Source organism: Nerophis ophidion, linkage group LG23, assembly GCF_033978795.1.
Source record: "Nerophis ophidion isolate RoL-2023_Sa linkage group LG23, RoL_Noph_v1.0, whole genome shotgun sequence".
NCBI classification, from domain to species: Eukaryota; Metazoa; Chordata; class Actinopteri; order Syngnathiformes; family Syngnathidae; genus Nerophis; species Nerophis ophidion.
Window position 1 is genome coordinate 7,023,708 of NC_084633.1, and position 25,407 is coordinate 7,049,114.

The following is a 25,407-nucleotide window of genomic DNA, read 5'->3' on the forward strand; positions in this document are numbered from 1 at the left end:
AATGTACAGGTCTAGCCCCCGCTCTAATTAATGCATGATAAAGAGGTTGTTTTACAGACACAGCCTCTTTTATGGACTCATAGTATGACCCACTGACCGTCCAAAAGAAAGACACAATGAACAACACGCCGGTGTGTTAAAGGAGGTCAGTCAGAGGAGATTCTTTCTTTTGTTTTTTAATCGATCCCTTCTCATTACACCGAGCCCTTTGCTCTATCCCAAGGGGGAACAGGGAGGTGATTAAAGGCTAATTAAACAGTTCAACGAGGTCTCTGTCTCTCCGTGGGTGTGGGTTTGTGTTTAAAGTCAGGAAAGTGGTCAAAGTGTAAAGAACCGGGCGAGGAAATGTAACCTGAGGATAGATTGACACCATACAGTGGGGCAAAAAAGTATTTAGTCAGCCACCGATTGTGCAAGTTTTCCCACTTAAAATGATGACAGAGGTCTGTAATTTTCATCATAGGTACACTTCAACTGTGGGAGACAGAATGTGAAAACAAAATCCAGGAATTCACATTGTAGGTATTTTAAAGAATTTATTTGTAAATGATGGTGGAAAATAAGTATTTGGTCAACCATTCAAAGCTCTCACTGATGGAAGGAGGTTTTGGCTCAAAATCTCACGATACATGGCCCCATTCATTCTTTCCTTAACACGGATCAATCGTCCTGTCCCCTTAGCAGAAAAACAGCCCCAAAGCATGATGTTTCCACCCCCGTGCTTCACAGTAGGTATGGTGTTCTTGGGATGCAACTCAGTATTCTTCTTCCTACGCTGTAATGACACGACACGACAGGAGCGACAATACAATAATCCAGCACTGACTGGAGGAACAAAGCAGGTAAAAATAGAAGCGGGCTGATTGACACCAGGTGTGGCCAGGTGCCAATCAGCCGCAACTGAGAGGTAACAGCGATCAAGGAGAAAGACAGGAAACCAACAAAAAAAGAGCTGACAGGAACTAAAGACAGGAAATACAGAGGAAAAAACAAAGACACAACCAAACTGTCAGGAGCAAACCTGACAGTATTTAGTTAATACTACTATGATTACATCAATATTTTTTAGCATCACAGCATCTTCTTCCGTTTTTTTTTAAAATGTATATTATATTTATAAACTCAGGAAATATGTCCGTGGGCACATGAGGACTTTGAATATGACCAATGAATGATCTTGTAACTACTTGGTATCGGATTGATACCCAAATTTGTGGTATCATCCAAAACTAATGTAAAGTATCAAACAACAGAAGAATAAATGATCTTTACATTTTAACAGAATTGTAGATGGAACATGTTAGAAGAGAAAGTAAGAAGATATTAACAGTAAATGAACAAATAGATAAATAATATGTTTGCCACCACTTGTCCTTAATAATTTTGACAAAATAACAGAATGAGAAATGACACAATATGTTACTGCATATGTCAGCAGACTAATTAGGAGCTTTTGTTTGTTTAATTACCACTAAATGACAAGTTGTATTGTATGTTCACTATTTTATTTAAGGAAAAACTTGCAATAAGAAACATATTTTAATGCACCCTAAGATTTTTTGTTGAAATAAAGAAAGTATCACAATTTTTTTGTGGTCCCCTTTATTTAGAAATGTATCAAAAAGTACCGAAAAGTACCGTAATAATTTTTGTACAACACTAATTCATGCATTTATTTTTTTAAGTTATTTAGTGTCCCAATGGGTTCTAAAGATCATGTTGACATTTGACCAAACAAACCATACAAGTTGAGCAAAAGCACCAGAGTTGTTTTTAACCAAACCAAACATGACCAGTGTGAAGCCATGCTAATCATAGGGCAAGCATTCTGATGTCTCTTGTTTGTTTGACTGTGTGTATTTCAGGTGGGTAACCTGGGTCTGCTCTTCATGCTACTGTTTTTCATCTACGCCGCCTTAGGAGTAGAGCTTTTCGGAGAACTAGGTGAGTAATCATGACTATCTCTTGAGAAAATATTGAGGGTAATACCTTTTTGACTTGGGGGCCGCATTGGGCTAAAAATCTTTGGCCGGCTGCATGTAAAGTAACTAGCTATATATATATATATATAATCAGTGGTGTGCCGTCAGGGCCAGCATGGCCTTCTCTGCTGGCCTAACATAACCAGAAATCATGATCGTAATTAAAGATAAAAGTAATTTTTGTATTTACTTTCCCTAAATATCTAAAATTATTCATATTATCTTCATGACATGTTTCGCTCTTTCCAGTGCTGTTTTTTTTTAGGTTAGAGTTTGTATTCAATCACAATTCAGCTAGCTTATGTAGCCATGCTCTATCAAATCTGCCGGGGGCCTTCAGAATCAACAATGCGACATCTATGCACTGTAAGTGAACGGAGACATACAGTTGATAGACAGTTGCGATAGCCAATCAGATCACAAGTTGTTGTCAGTAAGGTTGAACGTGACATTTACGCATCCTGTGATTGGATACTCACCGGGACCGTTACCGAATTAATTTGAGAACACACACAGTTGATAGACCATTGCGATAGCCAATCAGATCACAAGTTGTTGACAGTAGCCTATCTAAGTAGGCTGATGTTAACAAGACTGTGATTGGATACTCACTTGTTATTCCAAAGTGAGTATCCAATCACAAGTTGCGATTTGGCAAGAAGCAGTAAGTGTTGACCTACAAAGAAGGAGAACAAAACATTGAATAGGTGGCAGATATATATTTGCAAGGCCATTTTCAAGAAAGATATTTAAAGAGAAACTACATCTTGGGAGATGACGCCATTTCCACTCAATTTAACCAACCACGAGGAGGGATACGGCGTCAAATGGGTCCTACAAATTGTCAGTTCAAATATTGTATTTCTTTATTTTTTCTCGTGTAATATGTTTTTTGCAATTTCATTTTTGACAGTACCAGCTGATATGGGTTTATTGATTTTTTAAATGCGCCAGAAAATAACCCGTTCTGTATAGTATTTCTCCAGCAATGCGTCACAGTTATCTGGTGTCAAACCCCAAGATGCAGAGAAGGAGGCAGGCATTGAGCAAGAAAACATGATTTAATTCAAACTAAACAAGAACAAACAAAAAGCACGCACATGGGCGGAATAACAAACTAAGGGAGCTAGAAAACAAAAAGGAACTTTAGCATGGAATCTAGTGGGTAGCAAACAGAAAAACTGAAAACAGCTAATGCTAACAGAAACAGCTTACCGCTACGACGACCAGGACAAAATGTAGCACGACAGGTAGTAGCTGTAACAAAACGACACGACAAGAGCGACATGTGGCAACGACAATAAAAATGAAAATACAATGATCTAGCAACTGACACAAGACAAAGCAGGTACAAATAGGAGCGGGCTGATTGGCAACAGGTGTGGCCAGGTGCCAATCATCCGCAGCTGAGGAAGAACACAGCACTCAGGGAACAAGTCAGGAAGATGACAAAATATGAGCACTAGACAGGAACTAAAGACAGGAGCTACTAAACACAGAGGAAACAGACAAATGCAGAGGAAAAAACTATAACATAGACAAACTGTCAGGGGAAAGCCTGACACAATGGTCATGTGGGGACATAATTTATGGTACTTTGAGAGGTAATCATTTAAGTCGGACATAACTGAAGGCCTAGGTGGTAAACGCACGGCCCGCCACTGATATATTTATATATAAATATAAATGAAGAAATATATATATATATATATATATATATATATATGTATGTGTGGGAAAAATCACAAGACTACATCTCTACAGAACTGTTTCATTAGGGGTTCCCTCAATCATCAGGAGATTTTCCATTGTATGTGAATGCTTCCATTAAAATCTCCTGATGATTGAGGGAACCCCTCATGAAACAGTTTGGGAGAGATGAAGTAGTCTTGTGATTTTTCCCACACCTATATATATATATATATATATATATATATATATATATATATATATATAACAATAATTAATATAATTGGATATAAGGAGTATGAGAAAGTTCAACTCCTACCTTGCTTACTTCCGTGACAACCTCCTTCAAGTTTTGCAATCATTCAGAAATATCAAGCGACTAAAAACATGGATTAGTGTGGGGAGAGTATTATGCATTTTTCCCATCATGCACTGCAGTGGATTCAAATGAGTGTAATTGTATGTATGGTGCGTGGACGTTTCATTTTATAATATCCATAAAGTTCAGTGTACAGGTTGTGTTATGTGTGACCATCTGTGTGGACTTTTTGTGTCGGTTGCAGTTTATTTGCGCCACTAGTGGGAAAGGTTGATTGGATTAGTCCAAGTGAATGCAAGTAACTGCTGTGCTTTGTACATGTCAATGTACAATTCATGGCCATTGACCTGATTTACTCACGTTGTTCGCAAAATTGCAGCAATTATACTGTCAGCTATGTCAAATTAAACCGGAGGCACACTGCGGGGCCAGATTCTTGTGACATCTGGCGGGCCGGGTGGTGTAGACGAATGGTCAATGTCTGGTGAAGTGCCCCTGCAAAGATTTTCCTGCAGCTATGTTTTTCAACCAATTTTGCTGAAATTTCACAAAAAAATTTTGTGGCGATTGGAAGTTACAGTATTGAGTATACTACACGGTGTGAGAAGTTTCAAGTGCAGGGTCAAACTTTTGGTTTCATAACAGCCCTAACGTTTTTCAGAAATATATATATTTTTTTTTTTGTATTTTTTTTTTTACAATATGTATACGTAATGATAACTAGAAAAAAGAAAAAAAAGGAATACTGAAATATAACAGCACTTTGGAGCAAACTTTTTTGACAAATGTTAACCCTTTTGTGTGCAGTGGTTTTGATGCAGTTAACTCACACAAACACATAAAGGATTTGGATGTCCTAGATTTTTCAGATAACTAGATTTTCCGAGCCAAGTGTTGCTTTGTGTTAAAAGCATCATATTTTTTTCTCTCAGTCCTTAAATTCTCTTCATCTCTGACTCAGCCATCCGGGAATCATCTCACTCTCCATCGCTCTCATCCAAGTTGTCCTTAAGTGCCACGTTGCAAATGGAAGACGACGCTCTCTCTTGTCAGAATCCCTGCTGTGCTGGAGAAATATGCGTCTTTCTTGAGGTCATTTCCCAGATTATTTTGGGAAATGCTGAAGGACAAACGTGGCATCGTTATTGATCTGGAAGTGGACTTTAAGGCCGCCGTGAAGGAGAACGGCATGCCGAATTCCTCTAAATGATCTCTTGTAACATCAAAAATGTGTTTCCCTCCTCTTCTCCTTTCACCATCCCTGCCATCTCCCCCCCCCCCCCCCCCCCCTTACTCCAGTTTGCAATCAAGACTACCCATGTGAAGGAATGAGTCGTCACGCTACCTTTGAGAACTTTGGCATGGCCTTCCTGACTTTGTTTCAAGTCTCTACGGGCGACAACTGGAACGGCATTATGAAGGTATGCCTTGCTCTCTTTAAAGGCCTACTGAAATGAGATTTTCTTATTTAAACGGCGATAGCAGGTCCATTCTATGTGTCATACTTGATCATTTTGTGATATTGCCATATTTTTGCTGAAAGGATTCAGTAGAAAACATCCACGATAAAGTTTGCAACTTTTTGTCACTAATAAAAAAGCCTTGCCTTTACCGGAAGTAGCAGACGATGTGCGCGTGACGTCACTGGTTGTAGAGCTCCTCACATCCTCACATTGTTTACAATCATAGCCACCAGCAGCTAGAGCGATTCGGACCGAGAAAGCGACAATTTCCCCATTAATTTGAGCGAGGATGAAAGATTTGTGGATCAGGATATTGAGAGTGAAGGACTAGAAAAAAAAAAGTAAAAAAAAAAATGCGAGGGCAGTGAGAGCGATTCAGATGTTATTAGACACATTTACTAGGATAATTCTGGAAAATCCCTTATCTGCCCATTGTGTTTCTAGTAGAGATGCGCGGTTTGCGGTCTCATCCACGGAGTCCGCGGATAAACCGCGGGTCGGGCGGGTGACATGACGAAAAAAGAGATCTTAATTAGATTCGGGCGGGTGGCGGTTGTATCATTTGGAAATATTTGATATACATGGTTCAGGGATCGGTATTCTTTACCATTAAAAAGAGCCATTTAGGTCTCGTGTCATAAAGCAAAGAAGACAATAGGAGACTCAAACATTCTCTAGAATGACTGCCGGTAGTCACTCAGTTATTAAGTATTAGGGCGTGCTATGAAACCTTTGGCTTTGTCGCCTTCTACAGCATGTACGATTTGATTGTCAGTCCAGAAACATGTTGTGTGTGGCTTCCACAGACACACGCACACGACTGCAAGGCATACTGGGTGACACAGAGTACACTAATGGTTGTGATATAAACAATTTTAACACTCTTAGTAATATGCGCCACTCTGTGAAGCCACACCAAACAAGAATGACGAACACATTTTGGGAGAACATCCTCCCAGTAACACAACATAAACGCAACACAACAAATACCCAGAATCCTTTGCATCCATGAAAATTCCTGACTATTTTACACACCCTGCTAGCGGCTTCCATTGTCTTCTTTACTCTGTGAAACGGGTTTAAATAGTTCTTTGGGTAGTAAAGGTGGCCGACCTCTGATGTATTTCAGCGGGCGGTTGCGGTTCTGATAAAATATTGGTTCGGGTGTACGGCGGGTGGATGACGAGTTTGGTGATGCGGTTGCGGATGATATGATTGCCTATCCGCGCATCTCTAGTTACCAGTGTTTAGTGAGATTATATAGTACCTGAAAGTCGGAGGGGTGTGGCCACGGGTGTGGTGACCGCCAGTGTCTCCGGTGGGAGGAGGTAATAGTCCGCAGCTGCAGGAGGACGTGAGCTCCGATCATAACTACAGTAAGAGCCGACTTGTTACCAAAATTTTCTCACCAAAACCTGCCGGTTGACATGTGGTCGGGATCAACAGTCCCTCTAATTTTTCATATGTGTGAGCAAACGCTAAAACTCCTTGAGCATTCAGTGCCGCGACGGCAGACGTGCACACTGTTACGCGCTTATCTTTTTATTCGATTTGTGCGTGGCCTAGATTTGCCGTGCGCAGAGGACGCTTGAGCAGTGTGCAATTGCACAGGCGTGTACCCTTAGAGGGAACGTTGGTCGGGATCCATATTCGCTTGACCGCTCTGTTCCATAGTGAAGCTTCACCTTCGGGAATTTTAAACAAGGAAACACCGGCTGTGTTTGTGTGGCTAAAGGCTAAAAGCTTCCCACCTCCATCTTTCCACTTTGACTTCTCCATTATTAATTGAACAAATTGCAAAAGATTCAGCAACACAGATGTCCAGAATACTGTGTAATTGCGCGATGAAAAGAGACGATTTATAGCTTGGATCGGGCTGGAAAATAATGTCCGCTACAACCTCAGACGTCAAACGCACGCGTCATCATACCGCGACGTTTTCAACAGGACACTTCACGGAAAATTTAAAATTGCAATTTAGTAAACTAAAAAGGCCATATCGGCATGTGTTGCAATGTTAATATTGGCATCATTGATATATAAACTATCAGACTGCGTGGTCGGTAGTAGTGGGTTTCAGTAGGCCTTTAAGACTCCAATAGCAGATTCATCTATCGTTACTCAGGTTAGTCAAGTGTCCGGAAAGATTGAACTCAAACCGTTAAAACGGGCAGCGACAAGCCGCCCCCGGGAGAGACAAAAGACAAACTATCCTTCTGTCTCAATCAGGACTACGGATGCAGGAGAAATGTGCTGGCTCAGCGACGGCTGCAGAAATTTCCGCTCTGTCGAGCTGGGAAAGGACTGTGGCTCGTTACACACACACACACACACACACACACAAAACACTAATTACCCTTGAACGCACACCTCCAGCGGCGTTCTCCCAATGCACACCTTCAAGTAGGAGGATGCTGCTTCCGTCCTCACAGTATGTGAATAAATCGCCGGTATTTGTTTGGTGCACCGCTACCTGGACTCTAAGAGTCGGTAGAAATGATTGAGTGGTCATTTAGACATTCCGCCAGGGTGATACAAATTAGAGAACATAGGGAGGAAGACCAGTGATTATGTAAGATGGTACGCTTCATGACGCCTTGAGAGTCGCATTGGACAACAAGCTGAGAGCTAAGGATTTTAGCTCATTGGCTATAAATCTGTGGACTGGGATTCAATCCCCGGGCCATGTGGTGTTGTGGTCTTACCGAGAATGTAGTTTTAGGCACAGTGAGTGGCAACCTGGTCCACCTTTTCTAGAGGAAGTTGGTAAACCTGACACATTAAGAGTTCAATCGATCAATCAATCAAAGTGTATTTATATAGCCCTTAGTCACAAGTGTCTCAAAGTTCTGATTCAAGCCACAACGGCATCCTCGGCAAGAAAAAACTCAACCCAATGGAATGCAATGAGAAACTTTGGAAAAGACCGCAGATGTGGGGATAAGCGCACCACCCACCCATCCCCACCGGGCGACCAGTGCAATGGGCGTCTAGTGCAGTGGTCCCCAACCTTTTTGTATCCCCGGACCAGTCAACGCTTAATAATTTGTCCCGCCGCCCGGGTGGGGGGGGAGAATCCTTTTTTTTTTAATTTATTTAATTTTTTTTTTTTTTTTTTTTTCTTTGTCATGAAAAAGGGAGGTTTTTGTGGTTGGTGCACTAATCGTAAGTGTATATTGTGTTTTTTATGTTGATTTAATAATTTTATTTTATTTATTTATTATTATTATTTTTTTTAATAAAAATGAATAAAAAATTATTCTGCGGCCCGGTACCAATCGGGCCACGGCCCGGTATCGGTAAATGGGGCACTTTTTGTCTGTATCGAATTTTGTTGCCGCACCGGTGGCGGTTAAAGAACTTTTAATATATTTACCGATGTATCGGGCCATGGCCCGGTGGTTGGGGACCACTGGCCTAGTGGATCTAGTTCAGTGGTTCTTAACCTTGTTGGAGGTATCGAACCCCACCAGTTTCATATGCGCATTCACCGAACCCTTCTTTAGTGGAAAAAAAAAAAAAAAAAATTCAAATTCAAGACAAAGTTAGATGTTTTTGGTAACACTTTAGTATGGGGAATATATTCTAAGTAAATAATTAATTTAGACTTATTTGGACAGTAGGGGAACATATTCTAAGTAATAAAGGATTAATTTAGAGTTATTTGGTTAGGGTTAGGGTCAGGGTTAGAGGGTTAGGGTTATAATAAGGCCATACCAAATAAGGCACTAATAAGTACTTAATTATGACTAGTTAAGGCAGTGGTCCCCAACCACCGGGCTACGGCCCGATACCGGGCGTGGCCCGATTGGTGCCAGGCCGCAAAATAATTTTTTCTTAATTTTTATTTAAAAAATAATAATAATAAAAATAAAAATTATTATTATTATTATTATTTTATTAAATCAACATAAAAAACACAATATACACTTACAATTAGTGCACCAACCACAAAAACCTCCCTTTTTCATGACAAAAACGTCCTTTTTTCATGACAAAGAGAAAAAAAAAAAAAATGGATCCATGAGCGGTGCTGGGAGAACATGTCCGCTACCACCGGTGACGTCACGCGCACCCGTCATCATATGCGTCGTCATTCCGCGACGTTTTCAACAGGATAGCTCGCGGGAAATTTAAAATGGCAATTTAGTAAATTAAAACCGGCCGTATTGGCATGTGTTGCAATGTTAAGATTTCATTATTGATATATAAACTGTCAGACTGTGTGGTCGGTAGTAGTGGGTTTCAGTAGGCCTTTAAAGTGTTGACTTGAACATAGACAAGGAGTCTCTCCTCCAGGATAGAGCTATCACTTGTGCATTCCCAAGTGGGAATTTATTACCTCTTCTCATGAGAGAGTTTACCTAGTCCATATGTGAATGTCCAACTAAGGCTCCTTAATTTATTATGGGTTCAACCGTTATTTACTTAAACCTGTTGGTTTGCTTTCTCCAAGTTGAACTTAAAAACATTCACCATATGTAGAATTTAACATGAATTAATCAATTAACCTCAGGAGCAAATCCCTTTGGGTTACATAAGTTAAACCTAGAACTAAGCGAAAAAATATCAGGCCAAATTAGATTTAAAAAGAGAAAAAAAGAGACCAGCTTCAGCTCTGAGGGCTTGCAGTCCGGATGAGATAATTGTACCTTCTCGAGAAAACATAATGTTACGTCGGTTCTCGTATTCTTCCATCCAGCCTGCGGACACACCAACCCCGCACAAATTAGACCTAAAGTGCTTAAGTCTGGAATAAAGACTGGCTCATTCCAAATGAGATGGACTTTGCCGTTAGACCATTTTTCCCGTTGTGGAGCATAATCAAGGTGTATTAATGTCATTGAACTCTATTAAAAAAATACATAAAAAAGATAACACTTTCAATTTCAAAAAGTGATATCATTCGAGGAAGTCCATGGTGATGTAGTGTGTGTATGCACGCTACAACAGCTTCTTCTTCATGGTTGGATATGAATATTAATCCATAGATGAACATTTGTTTCACTTGTTATTTTCACCATACCAGTGACGTGCGGTGAACTAAACACAAGGTGGGGTATACATACTTTCTTTTTTTCTTTTTTTTTTTTCTTTTTTTTACTTTAATTCATATGTGCAGCTCTAGTCGTTGTTAATTTAGGTTGCAGGGGGAAAAAAGGGAGTTATTCGCTTTCATAAAAACGTTTTCATAATGATATTATGATATGATAAATGGGTCCAAAAAGTATTTGATAAAGTTGTTATTAAATACTTTTTGGTCCCATTTGCTTTTAACAAAATAAATCAAGTATTGTGAGTGTTTATTACCTTTCTCTATTTGTATCTGAAGCAGCAATAGCTATCCTCCATGAAAACATACGTTGTATGATCGCATTCATTTTGTCTTAAAGTCCAGTTTAGAGAAGTATTTCATCTTGGATACAGTATATAATCCTCCGTATTGGCAGAAACATTCATTTGATTCAATTTCATTCCAAGAAATTAAACAATATTTTTGCATCTGACAAAAAACACCCAGAAATGCTGGTTTACTCTGATAAAAAGGCCATGTTTGTTATAAATACAGTTAAAAAAAAAAAAAATAAATAAAAAATGCTGGCTTCCGCTAGAGAGACCTGTGTCTGCTAGCTTGAGCGCCCCCAATGTGGCGAGTCAGAGTACTGCTGAGACATTGTACTGCAAGTTGACAATATATCGCCCCCTACCTTGAGGCAGAGGTACTTGCTGCCTCAAGACTTGCCTTTTCCACGTGGCAACAAGCATGCGAATCCACTGTGTGTAGCCGTGGAGGCACCGCCTGTGTCTGCCTCACTTCTCATCTGCTGCATTGTTTTGATCAGGAAACATGGAATTTCCGCGATGTTGACCATGAAAATTATCAAAGCAAGATACGTATGGTGTGACTATGTTGTGTTTAACGGAGTGTTACCAGGAGTTGTTGAAGGTGCGTGTTGAGCGAGATGCAAAAGTCAAGGAGGGCAAGGCAGTCTCGGAGGTCCGTGGGCATGCAAGGGGTCAGGGGCAGGAGCGAGGCGCCGATGTCCGTGTCAAGGCAAGAGGTAGAGATCTAGGAAGGCGGCCAGGGAACTAGAGGCCGGGGAGACGAGACACACCGCTCGAAACCAGGAAACGGAGGAACGCTGCGAGATGACGACACAGGACACAAGATGATAAGCACAGAGGAGGAGAAACACAGAGAGAGTGAATGCACATGGCAAGAGCTAGAGACGTTTAGGCCTACTGTACCATACAGGGTTCTACGTTCTGGCCCTGGAAGGCAGGTTGCGTTGGCTTAAGAAGCGTGGAGCCTCATCAGCGCCAGGTGATGGTTGGAATATTCGACAGGGAACGTCCATATTAAGGGTTTCTCCTCCCAAAATGGAGCATCTTGGATGAAGGCGCGCAGTGACAGACTTAGTCTGAGGGGAAGAATGCTGCGCAGTTCTGCATCTCTTTTCTCTTAAGCACAGGAGAATCGCCTCCAAATCGTTACTCATTGCTTGAAAAATATAAAATTCGAAACGTGCTATGAAAGGTAATATAGTTTACAAGTTCAGCTACGCCGTGTCACACAGACAGTTGTTTGTAATACAGTCACGATCAAAAGTTTACATAACAGCTCAATTTTTGTTTCCTCTGACCATATAACTTTCCTTCAGAAGATCTTATCTTTGTCCATATGATGTCAGATGAAACAAGAATTGAGCTGTTCGGCCACAATACCCAGTAATATGTTCAGAGGAGAAAAGGTGAGGCCTTTCATCCCAGGAACACCATCCCTACCGTCAAGCACGGGGGTGGTAGTATTATGCTCTGGGCCTGTTTTGCTGCCAATGGAACTAGTGCTTTAACTGGGACAATGAAAAAGGAGGATTACCGCCAATTCCGGAGGTTGGGTCTCGGGCGCAGTTGGGTGTTCCAACAGGACAATGACCCCATACACATGTCAAAAGTGGCAAAGGAATGGCTAAATCAGGCTAGAATTAAGGTTTTGGAATGGCCTTCTCAAAGTCCTGACTTAAACGTGTGGACAATGCTGAAGAAACAAGTCCATGTCAGAAAACCAACAAATTTAGCTGAACTGCACCAATTTTGTCAAGAGGAGTGGTCAAAAATTCAACCAGAAGCTTGTGAATGGCTACCAAAAGCGCCTTATTGCAGTGAAACTTGCCAAATATTAACATTGCTGTATGTTTTATTATTTTCATTAGACCCACAAAAAATTCATTAAAACAAAATACAATTCATGAATGTTTTTCGTGACCAACAAGTATGTGCTTCAATCACTCTATCACAAAAAAATAAAGAGTTGCAGGAAGTTTTGGGAACTCAGAACAGCCACTCATTGGCCAAGTTGTTAGAGTGTCCGCTCTGAGATGGGTAGGTCGTGAGTTCAAATCCCGGCCGAGTCATACCAAAAACTATAAAAATGGGACCCATTACCTCCCTGCTTGGCAGTCAGCATCAAGGGTTGGAATTGGGGGGTTAAATCACCATAAATGATTCCCGGGCGCGGCACCGCTGCTGCCAACTGCTCCCCTCACCTCCCAGGGGGTGATTAAGGGTGATGGGTCAAATGCAGAGAATAATTGTCATGAATAGTTGAAACATCCTGAAACGTTCTCTGCAGTACAACCACAATATCGAACAATAGCACCTTTTTCAATTCCTGAAACATTTTTCCGGAAATATTTGTCCTTTTCACTGTGTCTTCCACCCCAGGACACGTTGCGGGAGTGCCCACCAGACCACGGCACAGACGTGGACTATGCCTGCAACCCCAGCCTTCAGTTCATCTCGCCCATGTACTTTGTCTCCTTCGTGCTCACCGCCCAGTTCGTGCTCATCAATGTGGTGGTGGCCGTGCTGATGAAGCACCTGGACGACTCCAACAAGGAGGCCCAAGAGGAGGCGGAGATGGATGCAGAAATTGAGCTGGAGCTGGCCCAGGGCACCCTCTGTTGCATGGGCGCCCCCGGCTGCGGGGGTGGCGGAGGAGGGCTGGACAAAGGCGCGGTCGGACTGGGAGCCGACGCCGAGGCCAACAGAAAGGATGGAGGAGGGAGGACGCGCATGGGGGCCGGCGCGCACGGGGCGCCGTACAACACCGCCGACTCCAACCGGCCCATGTACTCACCAGCACAGGTGAGTGTCGTTCTGTGGGTGTGCCTTAGGAGCCTCAGGGGAAAGTCAGGACTTTGCAGGGTTTGAGTTTTTGGTCCCTCCCTTTTTTGTTTTTACGCCCAGCCTGACGCTCGGTCGTGGCGCAAGATGCTCACGCTGATATCAACACGCGTTAAGATGACTCATTGGCTGCTTTTTACCTTCGTTTCACGTGGAGCCATTTTTAGCTCAGTGATAGCTGACAAAGGAACTTATTGCAGACGAGGGAAAACGCACCGAGTGAATCCTCCTCGTCTCTCCTTCGTTATCTATCTCTCTCTCTTTCTCTCTCTCTCTCTTTTTTAAGTGATTTGCGGTAAGGGATCTGGCAGACTGCTGCAATTTCTTCAGTGGCAGGGTTTAGGTTGTGTGTATGTGTGTGTGTGTTCTCGTATTTCTACCCTTCTTGAGACATCAGCAAGGAAAAATACCTTCCGTATGAGGACCGGAATCATGGTCCCGATACTGAAATCCATTGCATCAAATAGAGAAACAAATACTAGAGTCCGTGAACATTGCTCCAAAGTAAGGATTTTTTTTGTCTATTTAATGTGCATACAAAAGTAAACATTGACAGGTGCAAAGGCAGCAATGTGTGATAAAACAAGATGGCAGGTAAAGAAGGACTTCCCTATTCTTCCCTGAAAAAAACGGCCGAGTGAACAGCTGATTTTACGGCTTCCGGTGCTGACGTAAGACAAGGATGAACAAATACACTAGGGCAGTGGTCCCCAACCACCGGGCCATGGCCCGATTCGTACCGGGCCGCAGAAGAATTTTGTATTCATTTTTATTTAAAATAAAAAAAATAATAATAATAATATTTTTTTTATTTATTAAATCAACATAAAAAACACAATATACACTTACAATTAGTGCACCAACCACAAAAACCTCAATTTTTTATGACAAAAACGTCTCTTTTTCATGACAAAGAAAAAAAGAAAAAAAAAAAGGATCCCCCCCCACCGCAACAACACATCCCATCATATATGTAATTAATATGGAACTATAATGATGTGGGAAATATGTTTAGTTCAGTTGGTAGAGTGCCCGTGCCAGCAACATGAGGGTTACAGGTTCGATTCCCGCTTCTGCCATCCTAGTCACTGCCATTGTGTCCTTGGGCAAGACACTTTACCCACCTGCTCCCAGTGGCACTCACACTGGTTTGAATGTAACTTAGATTTTGGGTTTCACTATGTAAAGCGCTTTGAGTCACTAGAGAAAAAGCGCTATATAAATATAATTCACTTCACTAATTCAGTTATAAATGTTGTGTTTTAGACTGTGATACGATAAGATTATGAGATTTACGTCATTCAGTTCTAATAAAAGTGCAACATTCACTCTTATCACTTCAGGGTGCTGCCTAGAGGTGGAGGAATTTTTGTATGCATAGCGATTCGGACATGGACGATTAGAAATCGATTAGTAAACGTTGATAATTGTTGTATTTATTGTGAATAAAATAATTGCACACAGTTCTAAGATTTGCAGTGAGCCACCTCACCGAGAGATCCGAACAGCTCCTTTATTGTCAGGCACTTATGTTCCAGTTTTGCGCACATATCCATTCATTTATTTTATGGAATTAATTTAACTCTTTCTTATAACAAATGCACAGTGTTTTAGAATTGCAAATGATAAAACGCTCTTTTAGTGAAACGAAAAGAAATGTAAAACTGCATCAATGTATATACCGTATTTTCCGGACCATAAGGCACAATTAAAATCCTTGAATTTTGTCAACCTTATAACCCGGTGCGCCTAATGTACTGCACAATTTTGGTGGTGCTTACCCAGCTCGAAGCTATTATTTTTGGTACCTTCTCAGTGGCCTAATGGTTAGAGCAGGGGTAGGGAACCTGTGGCTCTCGAGCCAGATGTGGCTCTGTTGATGACTGCATCTGGCTCTCAGATGAATCTTACCTGACATTGCTTAACACAAAAAGTAATTGATAATTCCGTGGATAATCACAATAATGTTAAAAATATAAAACATTCTCATGCATTTTAATCCATCCATCCGTTTTCTACCGCACCTGTTCTAGAAGTCGCATTAATGGTAAGAAGTATTTTATTTATTATCGGTTAGCTTCAGAATAACAACGTTATTAAAAAAAATAAGAGACTTATTATACTCTAAAAATGTTGGTCTTACTTGAAAATGCACACATTTAATTGTATTCTGTGTTTAAAAATATTATATGGCTCTCATGGAAATACATTTTGAAATATATGGCTTTCATGGCTCTCTCCGCCAAAAAGGTTCCCGAGCCATGGTTTAGAGTGTCCGCCCTGGGATGGGTAGGTCATGAGTTCAAATCCCGGCCAAGTCATACCAATGACTATAAAAATGGGATCCATTACCTCCCTGCTTGACACTCAGCATCAAGGGTTGGAATTGGGGGTTAAATCACCAAAAATGATTCCCGGGCGTGGCCACCGCTGCTGCCCACTGCTCCCCTCACCTCCCAGAGTGTGATTAAGGGGATGGGTCAAATGCAGAGGACAAATTTCACCACACTTAGTGTGTGTGTGACAATCATTGGTACTTTAACTTTAATTTAAAATGGTGTAATGATAAATGTGACCAGTAGATGGCAGTCACACATAAGAGATACACGCCTGTAAACAACACCAAAACTTTAAATGTTCCATTGAAAATGTAGAACATTACAAACAACGCTCAAAAATCTATTGAAATGTTTTGGTACGACTTCGGTAAGCTATGAAGCCGCACCGCTTGATGGATTGTCGGCGCCTTAAACATACGACTATTATTATGGTGTGTGTATAAGGGTCGCAAAATGGCATCCATTAGCCAACATTATCTGGTGTTTTGTTTCACAATTTTATGCAAAACCAACTTTTCTTAACTTCTGGTACCTGCTGATCTGTATTTGGGATCTGCATAAGTTCTGAAAATTCGCCATTGTAGTCCGTGACGACATCATAGTTTTCCTCGACCTTCTTATGTGGCATTCATCTTCCGCTGTTGCCATTTCTAATATAAAGTAGCATAAAGTTATTACTTATATCTGTCATTAGACTGGCGATCAAAGCGCTAAAAACTGTAGTGGGTTTACATAATTCACCAACGGAACTTTAGTTTTTAGAGAGTTCAGACGTTTTTTCACGGGACAAATTTTCGGCATTGATATTGCACTAGTGAGCCATGGATGAGGATATGCTGCTCCGTTATTGATTTCAGTAAAGTCTGAATGTTAGCTCCATCTTTTGACACTTCTTCCACCCCCATCCTTGCACGCTACACCACTATAATATGTCAAAATTTTATCCGACAAATGTCACCCTTTTGCTTTAAAAAGTAATAATTTTACATAAAAAAGTAATAATTTTACAAGAAAATTTTGCAATATTACAGAAATAGAAAGAATATGAGCAATTTTTCCTAATTTTATCCGAAAAAAGTTGACACATTTTGAGAAAAACACTGCTTTTAGTTATTTTTTTTTGTAATTTCTTTTAACCGTTATTATTTATTTGAAGTTATTACAGTATGTCTCTATATAATTATTATTATTTTATTATTGTTATTTTGGCCAAAAGGGGCGGATATCAATTCCTTACACACACTTGTTATTACGTCAGATGTTTTTTCACGGGACAAACTTCCGGCATTGGTATTGCACTAGTGAGCCATGGATGAGGAGATGCTGCTCCGTTATTGAATTAAGTAAAGTCTGAATGTTAGCTCCATCTTTTGACACTTCTTCCACTCCCATCCTAGCACGCTACACCGCTATAACGAAGATGACGGAGAAAAGGTGAGCCACATAAATAAGACCGGCCACAAAACAGCGTATCCTGAAGCGAGAGTCAGAAAGCTACTTGAAGATGATCTGCAAAACATAATCCATGCAACATTTTCACCAAAGAACCACCATTACATGTTATGTAGACCACAAGGAAATGTTTTAAATTTTGAAAATAAATCCTAATATTACCCCATTAATGCGCCTTTTGTATGAAAAAAGACCTGAATAGACCCGCTCATTGGCAGTGCGCCTTTTATTCCAGTGCGCCCTATAGTCCGAAAAATACGGTGAATGAAAGATGCATCAATAATCGATTTTTAATCCAACTGTAGCTCCTGAACCGTGATCGGATTGTGAAGTGCCCAAAGATTCCCACCTCTAGTGCTGATGATGTTTACGACACCAATGATGCCTCTTACCTTCATGACTTTCTAAAATAAGCCTTAAGAGGTCGCCTCATCTCGGGGTTTAATAGAAAGCATTGGTGAGATTACATACCTGTAATTCTTCCCAATCCCGCTCCTTTACGAGATTAGATTGATTGATTTAATCAATTGAGTTCTCCAGGCAATCTTCTCCATTGTGCAGTTACTCTGTGAAGTTTTGACAGTGGTGAAACACTTGTTATAGATAGCACAGGAGCTACACACACACACACACACACACACACACACACACACACACACACACACACACATTCTTGTATTGCTTACCTTCTTGAGACCTCCGAAAAATGCCTACCTCTTTAGGACCAGCCTTTCTAGGTATATAAAGATTTGTATATTGATGACATATACATCAACATTAATGACATACACATACTATGCAAATACAGAAAAGGTAAGCTTTTTGGTAAACTTGAAAATGTTGGCAATATTATAATAATAATCTGAATTTTACTTGGCAAAATTGTGACAAAAGTCACAATTTTATATTTAAAAAAAAAAGTCACTATTTTACAAGAACAACAATTTAAACAGTGGCAATGTTGTGATAAATGTCAGAATTTTATCCAACAAATGTCACCATTGTGCTTTAAAAAGTAATAATTTTACATAAAGAAATAATTTTATAAGAAAATATTGCAATATTGCAGAAGAAGAGAAAATATGAGAAATTGTTCCCAATTTTGTAAGAAAAAAGTCGACACATTGTGAGAAAAACACTGCTTTTAGTTCTTTTTTTAATGTTTATTTTTGTTTGTAATTGTTTTTTAATCTTCATTATTTACTTCAAGTATTACAGTATGTCTCTATATAAATATTTATTAAATTGTCTAAATAATTTTGGCCAAAGGCGGCGCATTTAAGTTTTTTTACACACACTTGTTATTTCATATGTTGACCAGAGGGGGAGCACTTTTAAAACCGACACACAGTCCATTTAAAAAAACAAAACTCCTTTTTGGGACCACAATAATTTAGATGGATGTCATCACCAGGGGTGCAAATGAGATATCTATTTTTTTTGTAACGTGCTTAAGGCCGATGACAAACGAGTCACGGATCACAGATGGCCCTTGTGCCGCACTTTGGGCAAACCAGTTTGTTGAAGCTAATTTTAATGGCCACTATGGTCTTAGTACCGTGGTGTATTTTTTCATCCTATGTTCACATTTGGGACGCGGGTTGTCTTATACGTCAGCACTGGAAGTCGTAAAATCAGCTGTTCACCTGGCGGATTTTTGGGGGGATGAATAGGGGTGTACTGTCTTGTTTTATCATATATTGCTGCCTGTGCACCTGTCAATGTTTACTTTTGTATGCACATTAAAGCAACAAAAATTCCTGACTTTGGAGCAATGTTCACAGACTCTAGAAATTGGCTCTCTATTAGATACAATAGTTTTCCGTATTGGGACCGTGATTTCGGTCCTAGCTTGCTCACCGGTCCTCATATGGAAGGTACTTTTCCTAGTTGATGTCTCAAGAAGGATAGAAATACAAGAACACACACTGTGTTAGAAAGAGTAAAGGAAATAGGAGCGCAGAGACAATAGCTCAGCCAGTGACCGTCAGATAGAGGTTGTAATTAATTTCAGCTCTCTCTCTCTTTATCCCGACCTCAACTCCCAGCAGACGGACCCTATTGTTGTCCACTAATGCAGTTATTAATGGAAGCCAGCCAATAGGCCACCACAGTCAATCAAACATAATTTTATATACAGCCACCCAACACACTACAGAGTTACTTGTAACTGTTTCTGCTGTGTGTGCACGTTGCTGCCAAATTGAGGCATTGTTTGGCAGTTTACTTACAGTATACTATTGGGAAAGCACTGTCAGGGATTATTAGAGTAAACTAAAAAGAGAAACATGTTAAAATTATGAGGAAGAAAGACATTATAGGAAAAAAGAAAAAGGGTTGTATTGAAATGAGAATATTGTTGATGCAAGACAAAATAGTAAAAATAGTAAATTATAGTGAATAAAATTGCAATTTTTAATCAGTAAATGTTATGTCATAATATCATTTATATTTTATAGCAGCTTGGCAACCCTTATGTCTTGCAACAAAAAAATCAGTGTCAACACTAAACAAATTAAATTACTGTGGGTTTCTCACCTAGGCCTTCAGTGATGTCCAACTTCAATGATAACCTCTCAAAATACCATAATGGATGTCAACACATGACCATTCCTGGAGAAATACTATACAGAAACACATTTATTGTATTGAAACGCATCAACAGTGTACAAAACGGATTATGTTCTGGCGCATTTAAAAATCAATAAACCGGCATCAGCAATTAAAACATATCTTATGCGTTAAAATTGCAAAAAACATATTAAAAATAAACAAATACAATATTTGAAGGGCTTCACGGTGGCAGAGGGGTTAGTGCATCTGCCTCACAATAAGAAGTTCCTGCAGTCCTGGGTTCAAATCCAGGCTTGGGATCTTTCTGTGTGGATGCGTGGGTTCCCTCCGGGTACTCCGGCTTCCTCCCACCTCCAAAGACATGCACCTGGGGATAGGTTGATTGGCAACACTAAATTGGCCCTAGTGTGTGAATGTTGTCTGTCTATCTGTGTTGGCCCTGCGATGAGGTGGCGACTTGTCCAGGGTGTACCCTGCCTTCCGCCCGATTGTAGCTGAGATAGGCGCCAGCGCCCCCCGCGACCCCGAAAGGGAATAAGCGGTAGAAAATGGATGGATGGATGGACAATATTTGAACTCACAATTTATAAAACCTCCAGAGGCCCAGGCTTAGACCAATTATTTTATTTTTTTTAATTTCATTTTACTCTTTTATTTTTTTCTCCCATTCCCCCCTTGTTTACCTGTATCTCACCTTTTTTGTAAGGAGTGCCGGAAGTCGGCAGACCCGTCAGCGATCCCGTTCTGTCTCCCTGTAATGTTTGTCTGATCTTGAATAGGATTGTGCTGAAAATGTTAATTTTCCTGAAGGAACTCTCCTGAAGGAATAAATAAGGATCGATCTATCGATCTATCTATCTATCTATCTATCTATCTATCTATCTATCTATCTATCTATCTATCTATCTATCTATCTATCCATCTATCTATCCATCTATCTATCTATCTATCTATCTATCTATCTTTTCGACGGTGTATAAGTCAGTGGTAACGCTCGTCGTCGGCTTATTCGAGTGGAAACAGCGGGCGTTTCCCCATTTCATCGCCAGAACAGCTGAGTCAGCTTCCAAGGTTGGCCGACATCGTCTCTCAAAATGTAGTTTACCTTTAAATATCCTTCTTGAAAATGGCCTTGCAAATATATATTTGCCACCTAATCAACGTTTTGTTCTCCTTCTCTGCTTCGGTGCAACATTTCCCGCTTCCTGCTAAATTTTAACTTGTGAATGGATACTGACTTTGAGTATCCAATCACAGTCTCGTTAACATCAGGCTACTTAGATAGGCTACTATCAATGGCTTGTGATCTGATTGACTATTCCAACTGACTATCAACTGTATGTGTTCTCAAATTAATTCGCTAACGGTCCCGATGAGTATCTAATCACATGACGCGTGAATGTCGTACGTTAATTTCCCAACCAATATCCTACAACACAAATACAACATTGAAACAACATGCTTTTTGACAACGTTTATTCAATGTCAGGTTGTTCAGTTGAGTTGACCACTGAAAGTTGGTCATTTCCCAACCAACAACATGGATGCAACGTTAGACGTCAAAGTTGCCTCAATTGACGAATACAACTATTTTGCAACAGTATGTCAAAGTCAGTTTTAAGGGACATGTACCGTCGTGGTCAAAAGTTTACATACACTTGTAAAGAACTTAATGTCATGGCTGTCTGGAGTTTTCAATAATTTCTACAACTCTTGTTTTTTTGTGATAGAGTGATTGAAGCACATACTTGTTGGTCACAAAAAACATTCATGAAGTTTGGTTCTTTTATGAATTTATTATGGGTCTACTGAAAATGTGACCCAATCTGCTGGGTCAAAAGTATACATACAGCAATGTTTATATTTGGTTACATGTCCCTTGGCAAGTTTCACTGCAATAAGGCACTTTTGGTAGCCATCCACAAGCTTCTGGCAAGCTTCTGGTTGAATTGTTGACAACTCCTCTTGACAAAATTGGTGCAGTTCAGCTTTTGATTGATTGATTGAAACTTTTATTAGTAGATTGCACAGTTCATGTACTGAACTGTGCATTCCATACAATTGACCACTAAATGGTAACACCCGAATAAGTTTTTCAACTTGTTTAAGTCGGGGTCTACGTTAATCAATTCATGGTACAAATATATACTATCAGCATAATACAGTCATCACACAGGTTAATCATCATAGTATGTACATTGAATTATTTACATTATTTACAATCCGGGGGGTGGGATGAGGAGCTTTGGTTGATATCAGTACTTCAGTCATCAACAATTGCATCAACAGAGAAATGTGGACATTGAAACAGTGTAGGTCTTATTTAGTAGGATATGTACAGCCAGCAGAGAACATAGTGAGTTCAGATAGCATAAGAACAAGTAAATACATTAGAAGTACATTTGATTATTTACATTAGGTTGTTTAGAATCCGGGGAGATGGCGTGTGAATGGAGGAGGGTATTAGTAAAGTGTTGAAGTTGCCTGAAGTTGCTAAATGTGTTGGTTTTCTGACATGGACTTGTTTCTTCAGCATTGTCCACATGTTTAAGTCAGGACTTTGGGAAGGCCAAAACCTTAATTCTAGCCCGATTTAAACATTCCTTTACCACTTTTGACATGTGTTTGTGGTCATTGTCCTGTTTTACCATGAATTGATTAACGTGGACCCCGACTTAGACAAATTGAAAAACGTATCCGGGTGTTACCATTTAGTGGTCAATTGTACAGAGTATGTACTGTACTGTGCAATCTACTAATAAAAGTTTCAATCAATGGAACACCCAGCTGCGCCCAAGACCCAACCTCCGGGCTGATGATTTTAGGTAATCCTAAAGAATTTGGAGGTAATCCTCCTTTTTCATTGTCCCATTTACTCTCTCTAAAGCACAAATTTCATTGGCAGCAAAACAGGCCCGGACCATAATACTACCATCATCATGCTTGACGGTAGGGGTGGTGATCCTGGGATTAAAAGGCCTCACCATTTCTTCCCCAAACATATTGCTGGGTATTGTGGAAAAACAGCTCAATTTTTTTGTTTTATCCGACCACAGAACTTTCCTTAAGAAGGTCTTATCTTTGTCAATGTGATGTCAGTAGACCCATAATAAATGTATGAGAACCAAACTTCATGAATGTTTTTTTGTGACCAATCACTCTATCACAAAAAAATTGTTGTAGAAATAATTGCAAACTCAAGACAGCCAAGGCATTACATTCTTTACAAGAGTATGTACATTTTTAACCACGACTGTATGTATAATCAACGTTGTATCAAAGTCTTGTACCTGCTGGGATCTCTTAAAGACAGTTCTCTTGTGTGTAACGTGGCAGAGTTGCAGTTTGTGAACAAAAAGACGGATTGAGTCTTCGGTGTCTTAAAGCTAATTACGCCCGGGGCTCAAAGCAAATGCTGGAACCTCAAAGTGTTGCATCAAGGTACCGCACTAAGTCATTGAGGTGATCTATCAGATGTAATTGCAGCACTCTGTGCTCACGCCTTTGAGATGGGAAAAGATGTTATGTGGCTAATGAGGGTTTAATGTGTGGAACTCGTTTTCTCCAAAGAACAGCGAGCAGAATCCGTCTAGAGGGTTTGTTGTGGATCCAATCCAATCCACTTTATTTATTCAGTACATTTCAAAAAAACAATAGAAGTTTCACATCGTGCTGCAAAGAAGTCAAGTCAAACGTACTAGAAGACTCAGTAATATAATCAATTATTTATATAGCCGTAAATCACAAGTGTCTCAAAGGGCTGCACAAGCCACAACGACATCCTCTGTTCAGATCCCACATAAGAGCAAAAACTCACAACCTTGTGATAATATAAAACATTTAACTTTAAAAGAGTAAATACATTAAATACATCAGACAAAAATAAAAAATAGACTAAAATCACACAAATTTCGTGCTGGTTTCAAAGCCAGAGTAAAAATATGTTTTAAGACATTATTTGAAAGTCATTAAAGAGGGAGTCGTCCGAATAACGAGGGATTTTGTTTCAAAGTTTTCGAGCCACGGCAGAAAATGCACGATCATCTCTGGATGTTAAACTGGTTTTTGGGACGACAAGAAGAAACTGATCAGCTGACCTTAGAGACCTTGTGAGTACATTTTTAAAAGGTCTGACATTTATTGTGAAGTGAATTATGTTTATATAGCGCTTTTCTCTAGTAACTCAAAGCGCTTTACATCGTGAAACCCAATATCTAAGTTACATTTAAACCAGTTTGGGTGGCACTGGGAGCAGGGGGGTAAGGTGTCTTGCCCAAGGACACAACGGCAGTGACTAGGATGGCGGAAGCGGGGATCGAACCTGGAACCCTCAAGATTCAATATTATTTATTGTCAATTTTTAACATGCACAAGACACATAAGAACTGAAAAGTACATTTTCGGCACAGTCCCACTAAGAGCAGACGTACGTTACAGGGAGACAAGACGGGACCACCAATGGATCAGCCATTTTTACGGCGATCCTTAAAAAAGGTAATATTGGGAAAGGAGTGAAGAGTAAAAAAATATCTGTCAAAGGCTGGACCCTCGGGAGGGGGTCCAGACTGAGTCCAAGGGAAAAAACCTAATTTGCAATGCACACATAAACACGTTACATTTAATAACGACAACTCGCACTGAGGCGGGGTTGTGGGGGGGTGGAGCCCTGGAACGCCCAGAAGAGAAAAACAAGCGGTGGTGAAGGTGTGGGGTGGGGGAAGGGAGGTGTGTGCGTGTGTGCCCAATTGTCTTGGGTGTGATGGTGTAAATGTTTTTGTAGACTGAGGCCGAACTGAAAAAGTTCGACTCCAGGTGTCGTTGAGAAGGGAGGGAGGTCAAAAGCGCAATCAGGGGTGTGTTTTTCAGAACAGCCTGGTCCTAGCGTCAAGGCCATTCGAGGGAATCAAATCATAGATTATGATGTTTGCTCAAGTTGCTGGCACGGCCACTCTACCAACCAAGCTATACCGCACTAATCCATTAAGAGATTTTAAAAACAGACAACAACATTATAAAATTCATTCTAAAATGAACTGGGAGCCAGTGAAGGGATGCTAAAATGGGGGTAATGTTGTTCATGTTTTTTAGTGCCAGTTAAAAGGCGAGCAGCAGCATTTTGGACTAACTGCAATTGAGCGATTGAGGCCTGGTTCATCCAAAGTAGAGGGTGTTGCAGTAGTCCAAATGTGATGAAATAAAAGCATGGATTAACGGCTCAAAGTCGTTAAAAGATAAAACTGATTTAATTTGTGCAAAAGTCTTAGATGATAAAAAAATTACATCGCACAACGGAGTTAACCTGCTTTTTCCCATTTAAAATCTTTGTCAAATGTAGTTTAGTTAATTAAAAAATTTTTTTTTTTTTTTTGTCCTATCCAGCTTCACAGGCAAATCATATAGTT

The 25,407-nt window shown here is 40.2% G+C and overlaps 1 protein-coding gene across 2 annotated transcripts in view; it reads left to right on the forward strand.

Moving 5' to 3' along the window:
* Positions 1 to 25,407, forward strand: part of cacna1ia (calcium voltage-gated channel subunit alpha1 Ia) — a 520,467-nt gene that overhangs the window by 466,092 nt on the left and 28,968 nt on the right. For both annotated transcript variants that reach the window (XM_061885398.1, XM_061885399.1), the window contains exons 30-32: positions 1,866 to 1,944; positions 5,290 to 5,411; positions 13,179 to 13,601. In XM_061885398.1, coding sequence (XP_061741382.1) covers positions 1,866 to 1,944; positions 5,290 to 5,411; positions 13,179 to 13,601 — 624 coding nt within the window. The remainder of the gene's footprint in view (positions 1 to 1,865; positions 1,945 to 5,289; positions 5,412 to 13,178; positions 13,602 to 25,407) is intronic.